The sequence below is a fragment of the Gobio gobio genome, assembly GCF_949357685.1.
Source record: "Gobio gobio genome assembly, chromosome: 4".
NCBI classification, from domain to species: domain Eukaryota; kingdom Metazoa; phylum Chordata; class Actinopteri; order Cypriniformes; family Gobionidae; genus Gobio; species Gobio gobio.
Genome location: NC_137100.1, coordinates 14817754 through 14834063, shown reverse-complemented (window position 1 = coordinate 14834063; position 16310 = coordinate 14817754). Strand labels below are relative to the sequence as shown.

The 16310-nt window shown below is 37.4% G+C and overlaps 3 protein-coding genes across 3 annotated transcripts; 2 read left to right on the top strand and 1 right to left on the bottom strand.

Annotated features, from left to right (window-relative positions):
- Positions 1 to 1041: 1041 nt before the first annotated feature.
- ufc1 (ubiquitin-fold modifier conjugating enzyme 1) lies at positions 1042 to 3682 on the top strand. Its single transcript, XM_079814478.1, has 6 exons — positions 1042 to 1561; positions 1775 to 1842; positions 1918 to 1981; positions 2074 to 2150; positions 2246 to 2336; positions 2447 to 3682. Exons 1-6 carry the CDS (start codon positions 1439 to 1441, stop codon positions 2525 to 2527), a joined length of 504 nt encoding a protein of 167 aa, XP_079670604.1. The 5' UTR covers positions 1042 to 1438; the 3' UTR covers positions 2528 to 3682.
- A 673-nt stretch (positions 3683 to 4355) lies between these two features.
- On the bottom strand, positions 4356 to 5856 carry gig2p (grass carp reovirus (GCRV)-induced gene 2p). The gene is made up of 2 exons (XM_079814477.1): positions 5738 to 5856; positions 4356 to 5162 (listed from the first exon to the last, which is right to left on the bottom strand). The coding sequence occupies exon 2, from the start codon at positions 5140 to 5142 to the stop codon at positions 4495 to 4497; it is 648 nt and encodes a 215-aa protein (XP_079670603.1). The 5' UTR covers positions 5143 to 5162; positions 5738 to 5856; the 3' UTR covers positions 4356 to 4494.
- A 1000-nt stretch (positions 5857 to 6856) lies between these two features.
- Positions 6857 to 15211, top strand: fdxacb1 (ferredoxin-fold anticodon binding domain containing 1). Its single transcript, XM_079815815.1, has 5 exons — positions 6857 to 7742; positions 8112 to 8268; positions 8404 to 8607; positions 9140 to 9298; positions 13515 to 15211. The coding sequence occupies exons 1-5, from the start codon at positions 7568 to 7570 to the stop codon at positions 14566 to 14568; spliced, it is 1749 nt and encodes a 582-aa protein (XP_079671941.1). The 5' UTR covers positions 6857 to 7567; the 3' UTR covers positions 14569 to 15211.
- Positions 15212 to 16310: the final 1099 nt, after the last annotated feature.

The window sequence follows — 16310 nt, the reverse complement described above, 5'->3', positions numbered from 1 at the left end:
ATTCATAATATATATATATATATATATATATATATATATATATATATATATATATATATATATATATATATATATATATATATATATATATATATATATATATATATATATATATATTCAAATATTTATTTATTCAGATACAGTTATTTCACCATTTGCAGGATCCTTCATATCAAGAACTTCATATCACAGTTTAATTAACATGGATTAATTTTAATATGTAAGTTTTATAAGTATAGGCTACTCATTTAAGTAGGCTACATAAATTATATAAAGTAAAAAATTACTCCATTTGACATTAATTAATTCAATTTATAGTTTTAAGATAAAAGGTAATAAAAAAAAGGTCAAACTGTAAATCTGATTAAATAATGAATGATGACATTCTTTGATATTAATACACTCACACTCAATGTATTTAATTGGTCTACCTTAATTTTAATCGGATTTTACAATGGCTTGTCTACAAAAAGTCTGCTAAGCTATAAAAAGTATTTTCGGGAAAATCTTTACAAATATTAAATGAAAATCTTTACAAATATTAAATGAGCTATTCATGTTGGTGTCGATGAGCTATAAAGTGGTTTGATTAAAAAAGAAATGTGTTAAATAAAATTGATGATACTCACGTTTCGGCCTAAATCCTTCACATTGCAATTGCATTGTTTACACGATCCAATTTGATAGAAGGCGCTGTCTCGAAAAACGAGGGGCCTGAGAATGCGGGACTCTGGGTGCGGGACTGTAGATGCAGCAGGCTCCGAGTCTGCAGCTTCATACTACTCGACTCTAGCGGCGGAACCAGCTGATCAGTGCAGTCATTTAAAGAAGAGCAACCATGAAACACCTCCGTGCAGAAACATACTGCTGTTCGTTCTGCACACCGCTGAAAACACGACATTTGAATAATGGATAAAACGTGTTCGCAACGTTCTGTTATTAGCATAATAAATTGTTGTGATATAATACAAGGTAGGCTCTTTTAATAATAAACCACCTTAGATAACAGATTGTGACGTCATGGTGCACGCACATTTGGGTTCCTCCTGCAAGTCCAGATGAGAGAGTGGGTATGACTCATTTTTGCGAGTCGGTTCTTTTGAACAGTTCATTTCAATAAACCGACTCAGTCGTTCTCACATGGTCCCGACGTTTATGGCTGATTTTCATTTGTATATTGACCCTCTCCTATATATATATATATATATTCTCTCTCTCTCTCTCTCTCTCTCTCTCTCTCTCTCGCTCTCGCTCTCTCTCTCTCTCTCTCTCTCTCTCTCTCTCTCTCTCTCTCTCTCTCTCTCTCTCTCTCTATATATATATATATATATAAAAAGAAAAAAGGCATAGGTGTGTAGCGAGATCAGAGCGAGATCCACTGAAAAGATCCGACTCAAAAGAACAATTCGCTTACGAATCGGACTTCGCAACTGTCAACATGGCAGATGAAGCCACTAGGAAGGCAGTTTCTGAAATACCGCTTTTAAAAACTAATTCGGGACCAAGGGACAAAGAACTATGGGTACAGAGACTTCGAGAAGAATATTTAGCTCTCATAAAGGTGAGTTACTGTATTGTAGCAAAAGCATATTTGGGCGTTACAATGCTAGCTGTATGAACGAAAAACCATACGTGTCATTAAGTTAAAAGTGTTCAGTCTTATTGACGTAGACAGTTCATTGTTATTTATGAGTTACGGTTTGCGTACAAACCATATATAAACTTCATGCTACAAAATATGTGCGCTTCATAAAGTAGTTGTGTTGCCTTGCAGTATGTTGAAAATAACAAAGCAGCTGACAATGATTGGTTCCGTTTAGAGTCCAACAAAGAGGGCACAAGGTCAGTTTTATTGCCATTTTAGCTAGTTTTTTATTTTTATATTTCCATTAACATCTTGCCACCTTTTCTGTGTAGGTGGTTTGGAAAATGCTGGTATATCCACGAGCTTCTAAAATATGAATTTGACATGGAGTTTGATGTAGGACATTTTAAACTCACTTACTATACATTTAACTTCATTTTGTTTTGTTAAAATCCAGATAACATATTTAACTTCATCCCGATTTCCAGATTCCAGTTACATATCCTGCCACAGCACCTGAAGTGGCCATTCCTGAGTTAGATGGGAAGACAGCGAAGATGTACAGGTTTGCTTCATATGTTTTTCATCACAATTCTGTAGTATTGTCTTAAAATGAACCTTTATTATGAACTGATCTTTCAAAACCATCTTTTGTCACAGAGGTGGAAAAATCTGCCTGACAGATCACTTCAAGCCACTCTGGGCAAGAAATGTCCCAAAGTTTGGTCTGGCTCATCTAATGGCTTTGGGAGTAAGTTAGGTTTCATGTCTAAAATGAAATGATTTGTATTATGTCATTCATTTCCTAAACTTATTGTTGCTTTGAAGTCATATCAATAACTATCTCTGTTCTTTCCAAAGCTTGGACCATGGCTTGCAGTTGAGATTCCAGACCTCATTGCAAAAGGCATAATTGAACATAAAGAGCAGCAAAACAGCTGAAAGTAGCAGTAGCACCCTTTGCATTTCACTGTCTTAACAATGCGAACACAACGTTTTTTTTAAAATCATGGCTACCTTTCCCTGCGGTTTCAAATTTTTGTTTGCAACCTCACAGCAACTGTGTACTTCACATTCACATTTGTGTGTACATCTGTTTTCTCTCTCTTTTTTGTTGTAGACAAATACTGTTCAAGTATATAATGCCTGTTCAATGGAATGTGTATGTATTCATCAGTAAAGCCTGGTATATAAATGCGGGACCATTTTAAATTGTGGTCTTGGGGAAACCTCATGAGGATTTTAAATGTTAAACTATTAATTTTAAGCCCTAGTATGCCAAATTATTTACTTTCTCAGATGTTTTTTTTTTGTTATCAGCTTTTTAATTAAGATTTTTTTTAAATAATAATTTTTGTAATAGGTCATCCTATAAAAATGTCTAGATATTTAGTAATTTAAATGACAAGATGACAGGAGATCACATGGCCTCATTGCAGTTCCCTCAGGCTGTAATAGTGAATAATTAAAGCAAGATTTTATGATTTCTGTAATTAAATCAGTCACACTTTAGATTAGGGTTTAATTCTCACTATTAATTATGACTTTTTTTTCTCAATAAACTTCTAAATACTGGAGTTAATAGTTTTACTGGAATTAATAGTTAGTATGGTGGATGTTAAATCTAGGTATTGGGTAGGATTAAGGGATGTAGAATATGGTCATGCAGAATAAGGCATTAATATGTGCTTTTTAAGTAATAATAAACAGCCAATATCCTAGTATTATACATAAGCAACTACACCCTTAATAATAAAGGTGCCAGGAAGAACCAAAAAGGGGTTTTCACAGCAATGCCATATAAGAACCGTTTTGTGAAAGGTTCTTTAAAATAACTATTTTTTCCTAACCATTTTATAGTCTAAAGAACGTTTCTGTGCGACAAAGAACCTTTTTAGCAAAGGAAAGGTGCTTTGGATATTAAAGGCTCTTCATGGAACCATACACCCTGCCAAAAGAAACATTTAAGAACCTTTATTTTTAAGAGTGTAGTTCTCACTATTAACTGGACCATAAACTAAAGTGTTACCATTAACTCTTACTATATAATGAAATATGTCATGAATAAATAAAATAAAAGAATAGAAATTCTAAGATATCATTGAAGCCTGAAATATACAGTGCCTTTCAAAAGTTTTTGACCGGTAAGATTTTTAATGTTTTTAGAAGAAGTCTCTTATGCTCACCAAGGCTGCATTTATTTTATTAAAAATGCAAAAATAATTGATAAATGCTTCTTGAGCAGCAAATCATATTAGAATGATTTCTGAAGGATCATGTGACACTGAAGACTGGAGTAATGATGCAGAAAATTCAGCTTTGATCACAGAAATAAATTACATTTTAAAATATATTCAAATAGAAAATTTTAATAATTTTAATTTTAATATATATAATAAATGCAGCCTTGGTGACCATAAGAGACTTCTTCTTAAAAACATAAAAAAATCTTACCGATCAAAAACTTTTGAATGACAGTGTAGCCATAACAAACATTCCTACATGTTTAGCAATCAGAATCCTCGTTATTTTTGCATGTGTAATAATAACAGGAATAGCTCTGCTCATCGATTGTCAAACATTGAATATACAAGTCTGATTGGTCAAAGTGAATGTATTTTGATGTATTTCATTTTTAACAGAAAAAAAATCTTCAAAATGTATAGATCATTCACAGTAGGCATATATATATATATATATCATTTTGCATATAACATCAAATATGTTGGCACATATCAGCAGAAAAAAGGATTGTCAGAGCAGAAATGTAAATGAAGAAAGTCGTATATACACAGATACAGGGGTTTTCAGTTCAACTGTAAACATGCATTGACATATGTCAACAAACCAGCCTAAAACCTGAGCCTCCTGGATGAAGTAACTGCCATGATTTCATGATCAATTTCTGATTAGTGGGGATTACACTTGTGTATGGTCATGAGAGCGCAGATAGTCTCTCCACATCCCCAGCATGGCTGTACAGTATGAGCAAGTCCTAGTTTTAACTTGCACACTGCACAATTACCCGAGGTGTTTGAATTTGATGGAGCCTTTTGGTTTTGAGCAATGAGCTGTTTGAGTTCAGTTAAGATGGTCGTGTTGGGTGCAAGAGCAATATCTGTGACCTCGATACGTTTTGGGTCATAGACACAGTCCTCTTCTAGACCGCTTGGCACAGCTTTCATGCCGCAATTAGGAGGTACCCAGGCAGTGTCATAGCCCTGACTGTGCCAGGTCTTCTGCATGGGATGGTTGTCCTTATCAATTCTTTTGACTTTTCCACAGTCGACGCTTAATTTAAGCACTATTCTGTCAGTAGCTGGTGATCTCAGAGGATAGCGCTCTGCTTTCTTTTGGTCACGGCTCACATAAACTCCAGGTCCCAGCATTCCATCTGCTGATTGCTTGAACCCAGTTTTTATGATCTGACGAGCTAGTTGCACAGAGGTGCCGTGATACATCGTATAGTGTCTGCCTGATTTGGCTTCCTGGTTTGCCTGAAGATGACGATCTCCATCATAGAATGCCTCCCAGCCATAGAATGGGATGGATGCCATTTTTTTTTAATATATATTTCCTGTGGATTAAATAGAATATTAATAATAAATTGCTTGTCAGTTTGACACTATCAGTCAAAATGTTTGGACACATCTGCTCAATCTTTATTACTATTTTCTATAATACTAATAAAGTTAACAAAACAACGATATAAAAACAAATAAAAGTATGACATTTAGTTAGAAATGTTAAACAAAGTGTTAAAAAATATTATAGCCTATTTTCTTTAAAGTAACCAACCACCTTGTGCCTAAATTACAACTTTCCGGTCCACATGGAATTTAATCATCATCATCATCAGACTTTATTGAGGTCCAAAGTTAAAAAAGAAAAAAAGAAAGAAATGAATAATAGTTTTATAAGAAATATTTCAAATGTCTAGCATTTATGCCAAACATCACAAACATATTAAAAATGAAACCAAAATCTTTTGTGCCAGCTTTAAAGTTTGAAATGAATTGTGTGTAAATATTTAGGCTACAATATGTCAGCATTTCCGCCATAGCTCGTGTAAAATAGTAGATTTTGTTTTCTCGACCTATTCATTGATTAAGATGGCTTATATTATTCTAAAAGGAAACAAACGTAGCCTACCTTAAAATATTTCTCGCTAGTGAAGAAGAAATGACCAGTCTAAACTTTCTTATTTGGTTATAGCCTACTCAGGAATCTTTCACTTTCAATTCTTCTTGGAACACGGCTTCCTGTTTTGCTGGGGGAGTAAAATGTATTTCCTCTATAAATAATTTAAATATATAAAATAAAAAATACATATTAAGGTAGATCAAACAATGTAGTTCACCATGCATTTGTTTTATTCTTTTTTTTAAAAAGCGAAATTAATGTGATACGTCAATCAAACAGCGTAGACCCGCCTTCATCTGATAAAAGACTATTTCATTGGCCAGTAGCGCTCTTACGCATAAACGTGGTGACAGTGATGTTGCCATGTCCGCTTATTATAAGCGACTTTCAATAAGTTGGTCAATAATAGCAGTTAGTGGAACCCACTCTAATGTCAGAATGCGGCTTTTTACATGGAAAAAAGTGTCACATTCAACCTCCTATTACTGTCCGAGAAAACTGATCAGCTTTTTTGTTTTGTGTTTTCAAATATTTTCTGGGTAAATATGTCAATTATTGGTTGGAGACAAAGATTAATTACAAGCCCACTTTTAATATGAAACATATTATGTTTGGAATGCTGTTAGATTATATATATTTTTTCATTATGTAATGTTGATTCTGGGAACGTTTTTCATTCATAAATGCAAATGTATGAAAACTAAACCGTACTTTTCTGAATTAAAAAAAGACTTCATTTGTAATACTTTCCATCATTGGATTGTATGACAACTTGTTAGAATAATAAGAGACATTGGTCTCTTAGAAAAACGAAGAGATCCCTTATTTATTTATTTGTCTTTTCTTCAAACATGTAATTTGTATTGTACATTTAACTAATACGTGCCTTGCTTATATTGTTTTATATGTATTCATCAATGCCTTTGTAGATGTATATTTTCGTTCTGTTTTGTTCTTGGTGTTCAATAAAAATAAAAAAAATCTGTCCGAGAAAACGATGTTTGTCTCTTCATGGTCTCAATTCAACTCAATGTTTCATGTCCATTCATTTGGTAAGAGGTACGATTTCCATACTTATTTTGGTATGGAAATATGCTTACTTTTCTAGCAAGATCTGGCAACACAGCCACTGCGTGCTGACATATGAGGTGAACTGGAACGTGGACAATACATTCATATTTTGGTTATAAAATATTGCATCTGTTTTGAAAAAATGTACACAAGGCTGGTGGTAAAAATCGTCTCGTCATAATTTTTTTATTGCATTTGTTTGTGTTCTTTCTTATTTTCTTTCTTTTAACTTTCTCAGGACACATGCAATATTTATTTTACTACATTACGAAGTGGACATGAGCTCGCTGGATATCTCGTAGCAACCAGTGTTCATGTTTAAGGTGGCAGAAGCATCGGGTTGTTTTCCACTATATGCGGCATTCCTCGGGGAACGAAACTTCACTGCTGCGCGCTAGCTTATGAGATATTGCACCTTTATCTTTGTCAGTTACTCTATATCTTACGTCAACGGGACGAATACCTGCTCCTAAAACCACCTCTGGTCTTCCGGTGTTGCGTTAGCTCCTATACCACCGACATTAAAAGCTTTGGTATTTTAATTAGATTTCAAGCTGTATCGCGAGAGATGTCAGAGCGTCATGGTGACATGCGGTCTCATGTTAATGCCGCATTGTGTCCTCCTCGCTGTCCTGCCAGGCTCTCCACGCTCAGTTCAAGCTCGGTAGTCAGCGGGACACCGTAACGCCTGCTCGGAATGTATCGAAAAGTTTGGTACTCCTCCTAATGTGACAGCTTCGGATTGTTTACTTGAATTTTTTTCTGGAAATGTCCAAGACACGCGAAGTGCTACTTGTTGGGGAGGGCAACTTCTCTTTCTCGGCAGCTTTGAGCGAGAACGCAGGCGATGAGGTCGGCGTGACCGCCACTTGCTTTCATAGCGAGAATCAAACATGTAGACAGGAGGGAGCCGGATTGAACATACAGCGACTCCGTGAGAGAGGTCGGTGATGTGATTCTTCATCCTGATAATGTTGTCAAGACTATCTTGTGTACATGTTCTTACTCCCGCGGTGGATTATTGCGTCTTTGTTGTTGTTGTTGTCCTGTTTGCATGATTTCTTTCATTTCAGCATACCCACCACAGTTTCGTATCTGCTAATGTAAACATTTCCAAGGATAAGTTACCTATTCTTCCCACACATCAAGTATCATAGCCCCGAATTTGCATGCCTGCAGCCAAGTCCATAAATTTATACAGCCGGTTGCTATGAAACGACTGAGGAGGGTTAAAAGCCTCCTTGAATTCTGTATGATAATTCTGTAGAGGCCTTGAATTAAATACAACCTTTGCCAACAATTGCAATTGCAGGATCAGTTGTTCTGTTTGAAGTGGATTGCACATGCCTAAAGGAGCACGAAGCCATTCAGCATCATCTTTTTGACTGTGTGATTTTCAATTTCCCTCACTGTGGGCGTAAAAGTGGCGTGAAGAAGAACCGCATCCTGTTGGTTAAATTTTTCCAAAGGTGAGTGTGACTCTCTTTATTAGGGTGTTACATAAGCTTGACTTCAAGCGTTATGTAATGAGAATACTGAGGGGATCAAGAGTTTCGAGGTCCTCATATTTCACGCATGATGGATGTTTTGTGCTTTTTTTCAAGTGCCGTTGCAGTCCTGAAGGATAATGGGGAAGTGCAGGTCACCTTGTGCAACGGTCAAGGTGGCACCCCCTGTGACAGTCCAGTGAGAGAATGGCACAATAGTTGGCAGGTGGTTGCCATGGCAGCAGAAGCGGGGCTAATTCTCAGTGAAATCCGTCCCTTTGACTGTGAAACGTATCAAGGTTACAGATGTACTGGTTACAGGTAAACAGCTTTGCACTTGGACAAGTGGACACGGTCCACTAAAATGGAGAGGCTGCTCACTGCAGAGCCATGGGTGGAGTGTGAATTTCAGCTCACCCTCTCTGAATGTAATTTGGGCCTGATGGGTGGAGCTAGAATACCCAACCACACCCTAACCCTGTCCATAACTCTATTCCTCCCCCCATTAGATGCCCAGAGAGGTGGAGCTGGACGTCATTTGACTCTGCAGTGAGCACCACTTGCTAAAATGTGATTTGGCGTGGTGTAATTGAACTTTAATAAGTCAAGTCACCTTTATTAATATAGAGCTTTATACAATACAAATCGTTTTAAAGCAGTTTTACAGTGATAACAGTTAATTCTGTTGTAAAGATAAACAATTATTAAATGTGTTAATTTCATCTATAAAGCAGTTCTGCAAAAAATTGTCATCGTCCAGTTCAGTTCCAGTATAAAGAACTTTTAACAGTCCTGTTACAATTATGTAATGGCATTCAGTTTTAAATGTAATAAATTAAATTATTTTCCTAAGGAGTCAAGACAAAGGTTTTCATGTAGAGGGAGCTCTGACCCACATCTTCACTCGGAGTCTCCCGCAAACCATGCCAGAGAAACTCAAAATGGAGAGAACCATTGGGAAGGAGACAGTTTGTTTTGAGCTTCCGGCTGAGTTGAGTAACTATATGAACAGGTGAGTGGTGACTTGTTGCTTACTGTATAATAGCAAAACTAAGGGTATGTTTAAACGCGTTTAAACGTTTTTCGCGAACAGGCGACAATGTTGTCAAAGCGATCCCAGCTTTAGAAACACTGTTTTATGCATGCCAGGCCAGTAGTTGGCGATGTCACTTTGTAAAGAAACACTATGTAAAAACTATATAAAATGTTATTAACATTAAACACGCACACAAATACGCATAAAAAAACTAATGTCTACAAATTTCTACCCATTAACTACCCATTAACTACTACAAAATACACACTTCACCATTAACTCATTCCCCACCATTGATGGAATTTTTGAGAAACGTATAGCTGCAGCCTAAAGATGACCAAATGGGAACACCAAAACGGGGTGGAAGCTCCAAAATATGACGTGGCTTCCTCCCATTGACAGACAGGCACATGACACGCATGCATGATTCCCCCCAATTCCAGTTCAGCGCAAACTCTCTTTCCCACACGCTGCGTGACAGCTCGCAGGGGATTCCCACTTATATCATTGAGTAGGGGTTCAAACTCTCGTCCGAATGCCACTGGCCACGAGCTCTGGGCTTCTATTTATTTATACAGGCATATTTATTTATAAAGCATATTTTATAACTTGTTTTGTTCTAACTATAAACAATGTTTAAGTTATGAACATGTATTGTAAGTCAATGACAATTGGATGAAGCCAGAGACAATAGCGAAAGTCTTTGCACTTGGAGACCCCGCCCCCTTTTGGAGGTTCTGCCCACTTTTGGAGTTCACGCCCCATTTTGGAGATCTCCGGACTGCAGTTATACCTACTTGGAGATTTCCAGCAATCCATGTTTTCACTGTTATATGGTAGGGGGCGCTATTATGCATCTTCTGAAAGAGTACAGAATCTCTGTATCAATACAAAGGAGAAGAAGAAGCAGAAACAAGCGATAGAAGCATTTCTTACGCAAATGTAAAATAACGTTATCATCAAATTGAACAGCATATAAATCAAAACTGCCTAATGTTACTGAATGAATGTCGACCCAGGACAAGGTATAGGCCTGCAAATTTTTTGAGGGTTGATGGAAGCGACCCACTCCATGTTTTGATCATCCTTCTGAATACAATCCAGACGTAGTCTTCGACTTTGCTTTTTAATTAAATTTACTCGCATTCAAGTTTTGATAAAGAATGAAGCTAGAATATATATATTTTTTTTTCGTTGTTGTTTAAAGGGGCTATATGCAACTTTTTCCCCAAAATAAACATAACAATAGCCTTTTTATTTTACCATTTATGACTCAAACATCTCCTGATGAGCATACTGACACCTTGTCCGCTCACAGTGGGTGCACCTATAAGCCTGTATCCTATTTTTCCTATTTTCTGCGGGTCGTTTTTTTTCCCGCGCTGTTTGCGGATGTGACGTCACCACCGCTGCGAGAGCGAGCAGAAAATAAGAGCAGTTCTGTTTTTTGGCCACAGGTGTCAGTCGCATGTTTAAATTTCAGAAAAACGCATATAGCCCCTTTAAAAGCAGAGGCTATGTTCTTTCTTTTGATTATATTGCATGTTCAGATATTCATACAACAAAATATTCTGGGGGCCATGAAATCTTTGTGGAAATGATAAAAAATGCTGGCACTGGTTGGCAACTTAAAAAAAAAAAAAGTGTTTTCATTCATCTAAAAAAAAAAGCCACCAATTGTGCAAGTTCTCCCACTTAAAAAGATGAGAGAGGCCTGTAATTTTCATCATAGGTACACTTCAACTATGAGAGACAGAATGAGAAAAAAAAGTCAGATTTTTAAAGAATTTATTTGCAAATTATGGTGGAAAATAAGTATTTGGTCACCTACAAAAAAAACAAGATTTCTGGCTCTCACAGACCTGTAACTTCTTCTTTAAGAGGCTCCTCTGTCCTCCATTCGTTACCTGTATTAATGGCACCTGTTTGAACTCGTTATCAGTATAAAAGACACCTGTCCACAACCTCAAACAGTCAGACTCCAAACTCCACTATGGCCAAGACCAAAGAGCTGTCAAAGGACACCAGAAACAAAATTGTAGACCTGCACCTGGCTGGGAAGACTGAATCTGCAATAGGTAAGCAGCTTGGTGTGAAGAAATCAACTGTGGGAGCAATTATTAGAAAATAGAAGATATACAAGACCACTGATAATCTCCCTCGATCTGGGGCTCCACGCAAGATCTCACCCCGTGGAGTCAAAATGATCACAAGAACGGTGAGCAAAAATCCCAGAACCACACGGGGGACCTAGTGAATGACCCGCAGAGAGCTGGGACCAAAGTAACAAAGGCTACCATCAGTAACACCCTACGCCGCCAGGGACTCAAATCCTGTACTGCCAGATGTGTCCCCCTGCTTAAGCCAGTACATGTCCGGGCCCGTCTGAAGTTTGCTAGAGAGCAGATGAAGAGGTCAGATGAAACCAAAATAGAACTTTTTGGTAAAAACTCAACTTGTCGTGTTTGGAGGAGAAAGAATGCTGAGTTGCATCCAAAGAACACCATATACTGTGAAGCACGGGGGTGGAAACATCATGCTTTAGGGCTGTTTTTCTGCAAAGGGACCAGGCCGTGTAAAGGAAAGAATGAATGGGGCCATGTATTGTGAGATTTTGAGTTAAAACCTTCCATCAGCAAGGGCATTGAAGATGAAACGTGGCTGGGTCTTTCAGCATGACAATGATCCCAAACACACCGCCCCGGGCAACGAAGGAGTGGAAGCATTTCAAGGTCCTGGAGTGGCCTAGCCAGTCTCCACATCTCAACCCCATAGAAAATCTTTGGAGGGAGTTGAAAATCCGTGTTGCCCAGCGACAGCCCCAAAACATCACTGCTCTAGAGGAGATCTGCATGGAGGAATGGGCCAAACTACCAGCAACAGTGTGTAAAAACCTTGTGGAGACTTACAGAAAACGTTTGACCTCTGTCATTGCCAACAAAGGGTATATAACAAAGTATTAAGATTAACTTTTGTTATTGACCAAATACTTATTTTCCCCCATAATTTGCAAATAAAATCTTTAAAAATCAGACATTTGATTTTCTGGATTTTTTTTCTCATTCTGTCTCTCATAGTTGAAGTGTACCTATGATGAAAATTACAGGCCTCTCTCATCTTTTTAAGTGGGAGAACTTGCACAATTGGTGGCTGACTAAATACTTTTTTGCCCCACTGTGTATATATATATATATATATATTAGGGGTGGCACGGTTCACAAAACCCACGGTTCGGTTCGTATCATGGTTTTAGGGTCACGGTTTTCGGTTCTGTACGGTTCTTGTTGTTGTTTTTTTTAATCGTTAACACTCCAGAAATTTACTTCAGCATATGATATATAGCTTAATCATCCACAATTGTTATATCATGTAGAAATTGTTTCCTAACTGGCTGTCTACGGAGTCCGACACATCGGCGTAACATTTTTCATGTTAATCATGTCAATTTTGATCAGAACAATGCACTGTGGCTTTAATTCAGCTGACCTGATTAACAAATTTCCCCATGAAGTGTTCCATGTGTTTCACAATCACCATATGACATCCAGCGCTGTGAAAAGAAACAAAAAATACACGAAAACACAACACTGCCAGAAGTTTTCGCCCAAACTTCAAAGGCATGTTTAAATTATTAAAAGTAGATGCATATCTTAACTTTTAAATGTTACATTTATCTTGTGAACTACTTATATACAACATGTTATATGCATGTGTGTATGAGACAGAGGGGAACACGGTCGCATTTGCAGAAGATATATGCTGCCCATTATAAATCAAAACAGGAGAAGACTGGAAAATGCAACAGAATGGACAATATTTGTCTGTATTTGCAATACACGCGAGACAGGGCGCGCGCGGCTCCCGCTCTCCATACTCATTGCATCTGCCCTGCTTGCTATACGTCGCTGGCGTATCCTCCAACTCCGGGCAGCCTTCCTTATCTCTCCCACTTGCATTTCTACACGTGACATGACCTGCAGCACTCCACTTTTACTTTATTTTACTGTATGTCCAGACACACACACCCCCCCCTCTTATTTCACGCGAAAAGGACACCCACTGTCTGAGGTAACATACGGGCACGAGGATACATTGCGCATGCGTCGAAGTACAATAATTTTGCCCGTATGCTTCTGCATCATGAATTTAAATTGTTTTCATCAATTTACTGGATTCTTGTGTCTCCTGTCAGGAATTTCCTTGGTCAGCAGTCACATCATCCAGTGAAAACGGTCCAGGAGCAGTTACTTAGAGAGCTAAAGTCAGTCTGGCCTGTATGCACTATAAATGAGGACTTCCCAGAACTGGTAAGCTGCCTGCCAGAAACACCTGAGTCATGTGACTCCACTCTGACCCACTCAGAGGTCTACTGGATTAAACCTACTGATACCTATATATTTGACCAAAGCTCAAACGAGCAAAACGACTGTGAGTCTATGGATGACCAACAAAGCTTTACTGGCAGCTATGCACTTCGACCGTCTCTGTTGTTGCATGTCCAAGAGATCACCCAGAACGAAGACTTCAGCCCTGGTACGCTTCATGCGGTCAGTGGCCTGGTCTTTCAGAGAGTGCCCATCTCCCCAAGCCGTTCTCCTGCATTCCACCAGCTTCTATTGGTGGGAATGTTCCCTACAGAATCCCATCCTCTCCAGTGCTTCCAAGATTGTTTGGAGTCGCTTCTCGCTTCTTACGGCGTCTCCTTTGAAGAGGCACGAATAGGCCTCGAACGGCAAGTGTGGATGAATTCAAAGATGCTTCCCAAGTTTGGGCGGATCGCCTCTCTACCCTCTTTTTCTTCAGCCCTCGATGAAGGTTTACAGTTAACTGCCATCTCAATAAACTTGGATCATTTAGCCACCGTGATTTTCGGCATTTCTGACTGGCGCTTGCTTTGGAGTGCCGATCCGCGCTTTCTTAAGCATTTCGAGCTCAATCCACTTGGACCTTTCAGTCCTTTCTCCCTTTATCCACCAAGCTATTCACATGATGTCAGTTTCTGGATGGACCCAGAAATCTATGATGAACTGGACTTCTATGCACTTGTGCGAGAGGCTTCTTGTGGTTCTGTTAAAAATGTGGCGTTAGTAGATCGCTTCCGCCACCCACACATGGGTCACGCAAGCCTCTGCTATAGGCTGACATATCAGTCGTCAGATCGCGCCCTCTCACACAGCCAGGTTTTGGAACTACAGAATCAGCTCCGGAGACTGTTACCCCTGCGCCTGCAGGTCACACTAAGGTGAACAGGTTTCAGCAAAAAAAGGATCAAATGGATGTATAATCTCAGATTTAAATTTTTAAAGAAGAGTCTTTATTTTGACTGATTTTTTTCTGTAGATTTTTATAAATACACAAAAGTGAGTGGTTAAATTTAAAATGAGAGCAAATACAATTGGGTATTATTTCCATTCATTTAAAACTTGACATATCAAACTTTTTGAGCTAAAGGGATTCTTTTGTTGCTGTGTTTAAAATCCTATCATGTTTAATATTGCTTATGCTAATTAATCAACGTTTTACATTATAAATATTGTGGGAGATATCCAAGAAATGTTTACAAATTTTAGTAGTACTGTTACTTTTCCTTGTTTAATATTAATTTAGCATGTTTAGGGATCTCTTTTAATGAAGAAACTTGGAGACATAATTATTGATGCACAACTGCAAATCATTTAATCGGATGCATTTTTGAAAAAAAAAGTACTTAAATATTTTTCTAGGTTCTTTGTAGGGCACGTGTATGTTTACAATATCTCTGAAGCTGCATTTGAGACTGTGATATTTCTGGAATGTTTATGTTTATGACAATTTGTGACTGTAAATTGTATTGTTATAAGTGTGTCATTTCTATTTGTCTGGCAAGTAGCGGCAACTAAACAGGATCTTAAAAATAATGGCTGTTGTCAGATTACTTAAACTAACCCGCTTTGTCAAACAGTGTTGGTCTGGTTGGGATGCTTAAGATGCTGGGGCTTGTACCATGATGGTAGTTTAACAAACTCAGGGTTGCAGGATTAGTTTCGAGTTGACAAAACCAAACCAATCCAATCAGGCTTTGTTGGTCCCATGATGCTGATCATCAGCTTTCTCTGTCAACTCAGGCTTTGATCCTGAGTTTAGGAGATTAGGTGTGACATCAGCCAATCACATGCTGTAGAGGGAAGCAGCACAATTCACTTCCCTCTTCTGCAGAATATTACATGATTGAAAATTTTAAGAATTTAAACACATTTACACAGCAAGAAGAAAAGAGCTGTCTACGAAAGAGGACAACTTAAAAAAAATCTTACTACGTCAGTGCAAGTAAAAGTTATGAAGTTAGTTTAGTTGTTATAGAGAGAATTGAACATTTAAGCTCACATGTAGTAATTTTTAGCTTTATTTATTTTTATATAATAATATTTTTAAAGCTTATTTGTATGACCTTTTTATAGGCTATTTATATTCATTTTAACTAAATGCCTATTAGTGATTGATTAACTAAAATGATACATGTGTAATTGATTAAGGGTATAATAATTACATAAATCATATCTAAATCATTCAAAATTATTATTATAAATAAGCAGTGTTAAAAGCCAGACGCTTTTAAAAACCATTTGCTATGTAGTGACCTTTAATTTGGAGTAGAAACATGAGCCTGAAAGGACTGGTTTGAATTCCAGCCAGGAAAATGTGTTAATTCTTAACTGGCAAAAATCTAACTAATGCTAAAAATGGAAGAAATGTCAAAATTCCACATAAATTTAGTGCCATTTGCTAAAATACAAAGCCACACAAAAATGGACATGTTATTATGATATACTAAAGAAATTGATTGTTGTATTAAAGTCAAAAATATTGTTTTAAATTACAAAGCCAACCTAAATATAACTAAACCTTTTTTAATGTTACAGTTGCGGGTTAAGGCTTTTAATATGGTGTATGCATATTGTAATCATTCAGTAGCATACTAGTGTTGGGTTTAATGTATTAATAAGTAATT

Coding starts and splice junctions, on each gene's coding strand:
- gig2p (XM_079814477.1), bottom strand. CDS start 5,142: ATGGCATCCATCCCATTCTATGGCTGGGAGGCATTCTATGATGGAGAT.
- ufc1 (XM_079814478.1), top strand. CDS start 1,439: ATGGCAGATGAAGCCACTAGGAAGGCAGTTTCTGAAATACCGCTTTTA. Junction 1,843..1,917: donor TCCAACAAAGAGGGCACAAG/GTCAGTTTTATT, acceptor TTTTCTGTGTAG/GTGGTTTGGAAAATGCTGGT. Junction 2,151..2,245: donor AAGACAGCGAAGATGTACAG/GTTTGCTTCATA, acceptor CTTTTGTCACAG/AGGTGGAAAAATCTGCCTGA.
- fdxacb1 (XM_079815815.1), top strand. CDS start 7,568: ATGTCCAAGACACGCGAAGTGCTACTTGTTGGGGAGGGCAACTTCTCT. Junction 7,743..8,111: donor ACAGCGACTCCGTGAGAGAG/GTCGGTGATGTG, acceptor TTGCAATTGCAG/GATCAGTTGTTCTGTTTGAA. Junction 9,299..13,514: donor TTGAGTAACTATATGAACAG/GTGAGTGGTGAC, acceptor GTCTCCTGTCAG/GAATTTCCTTGGTCAGCAGT.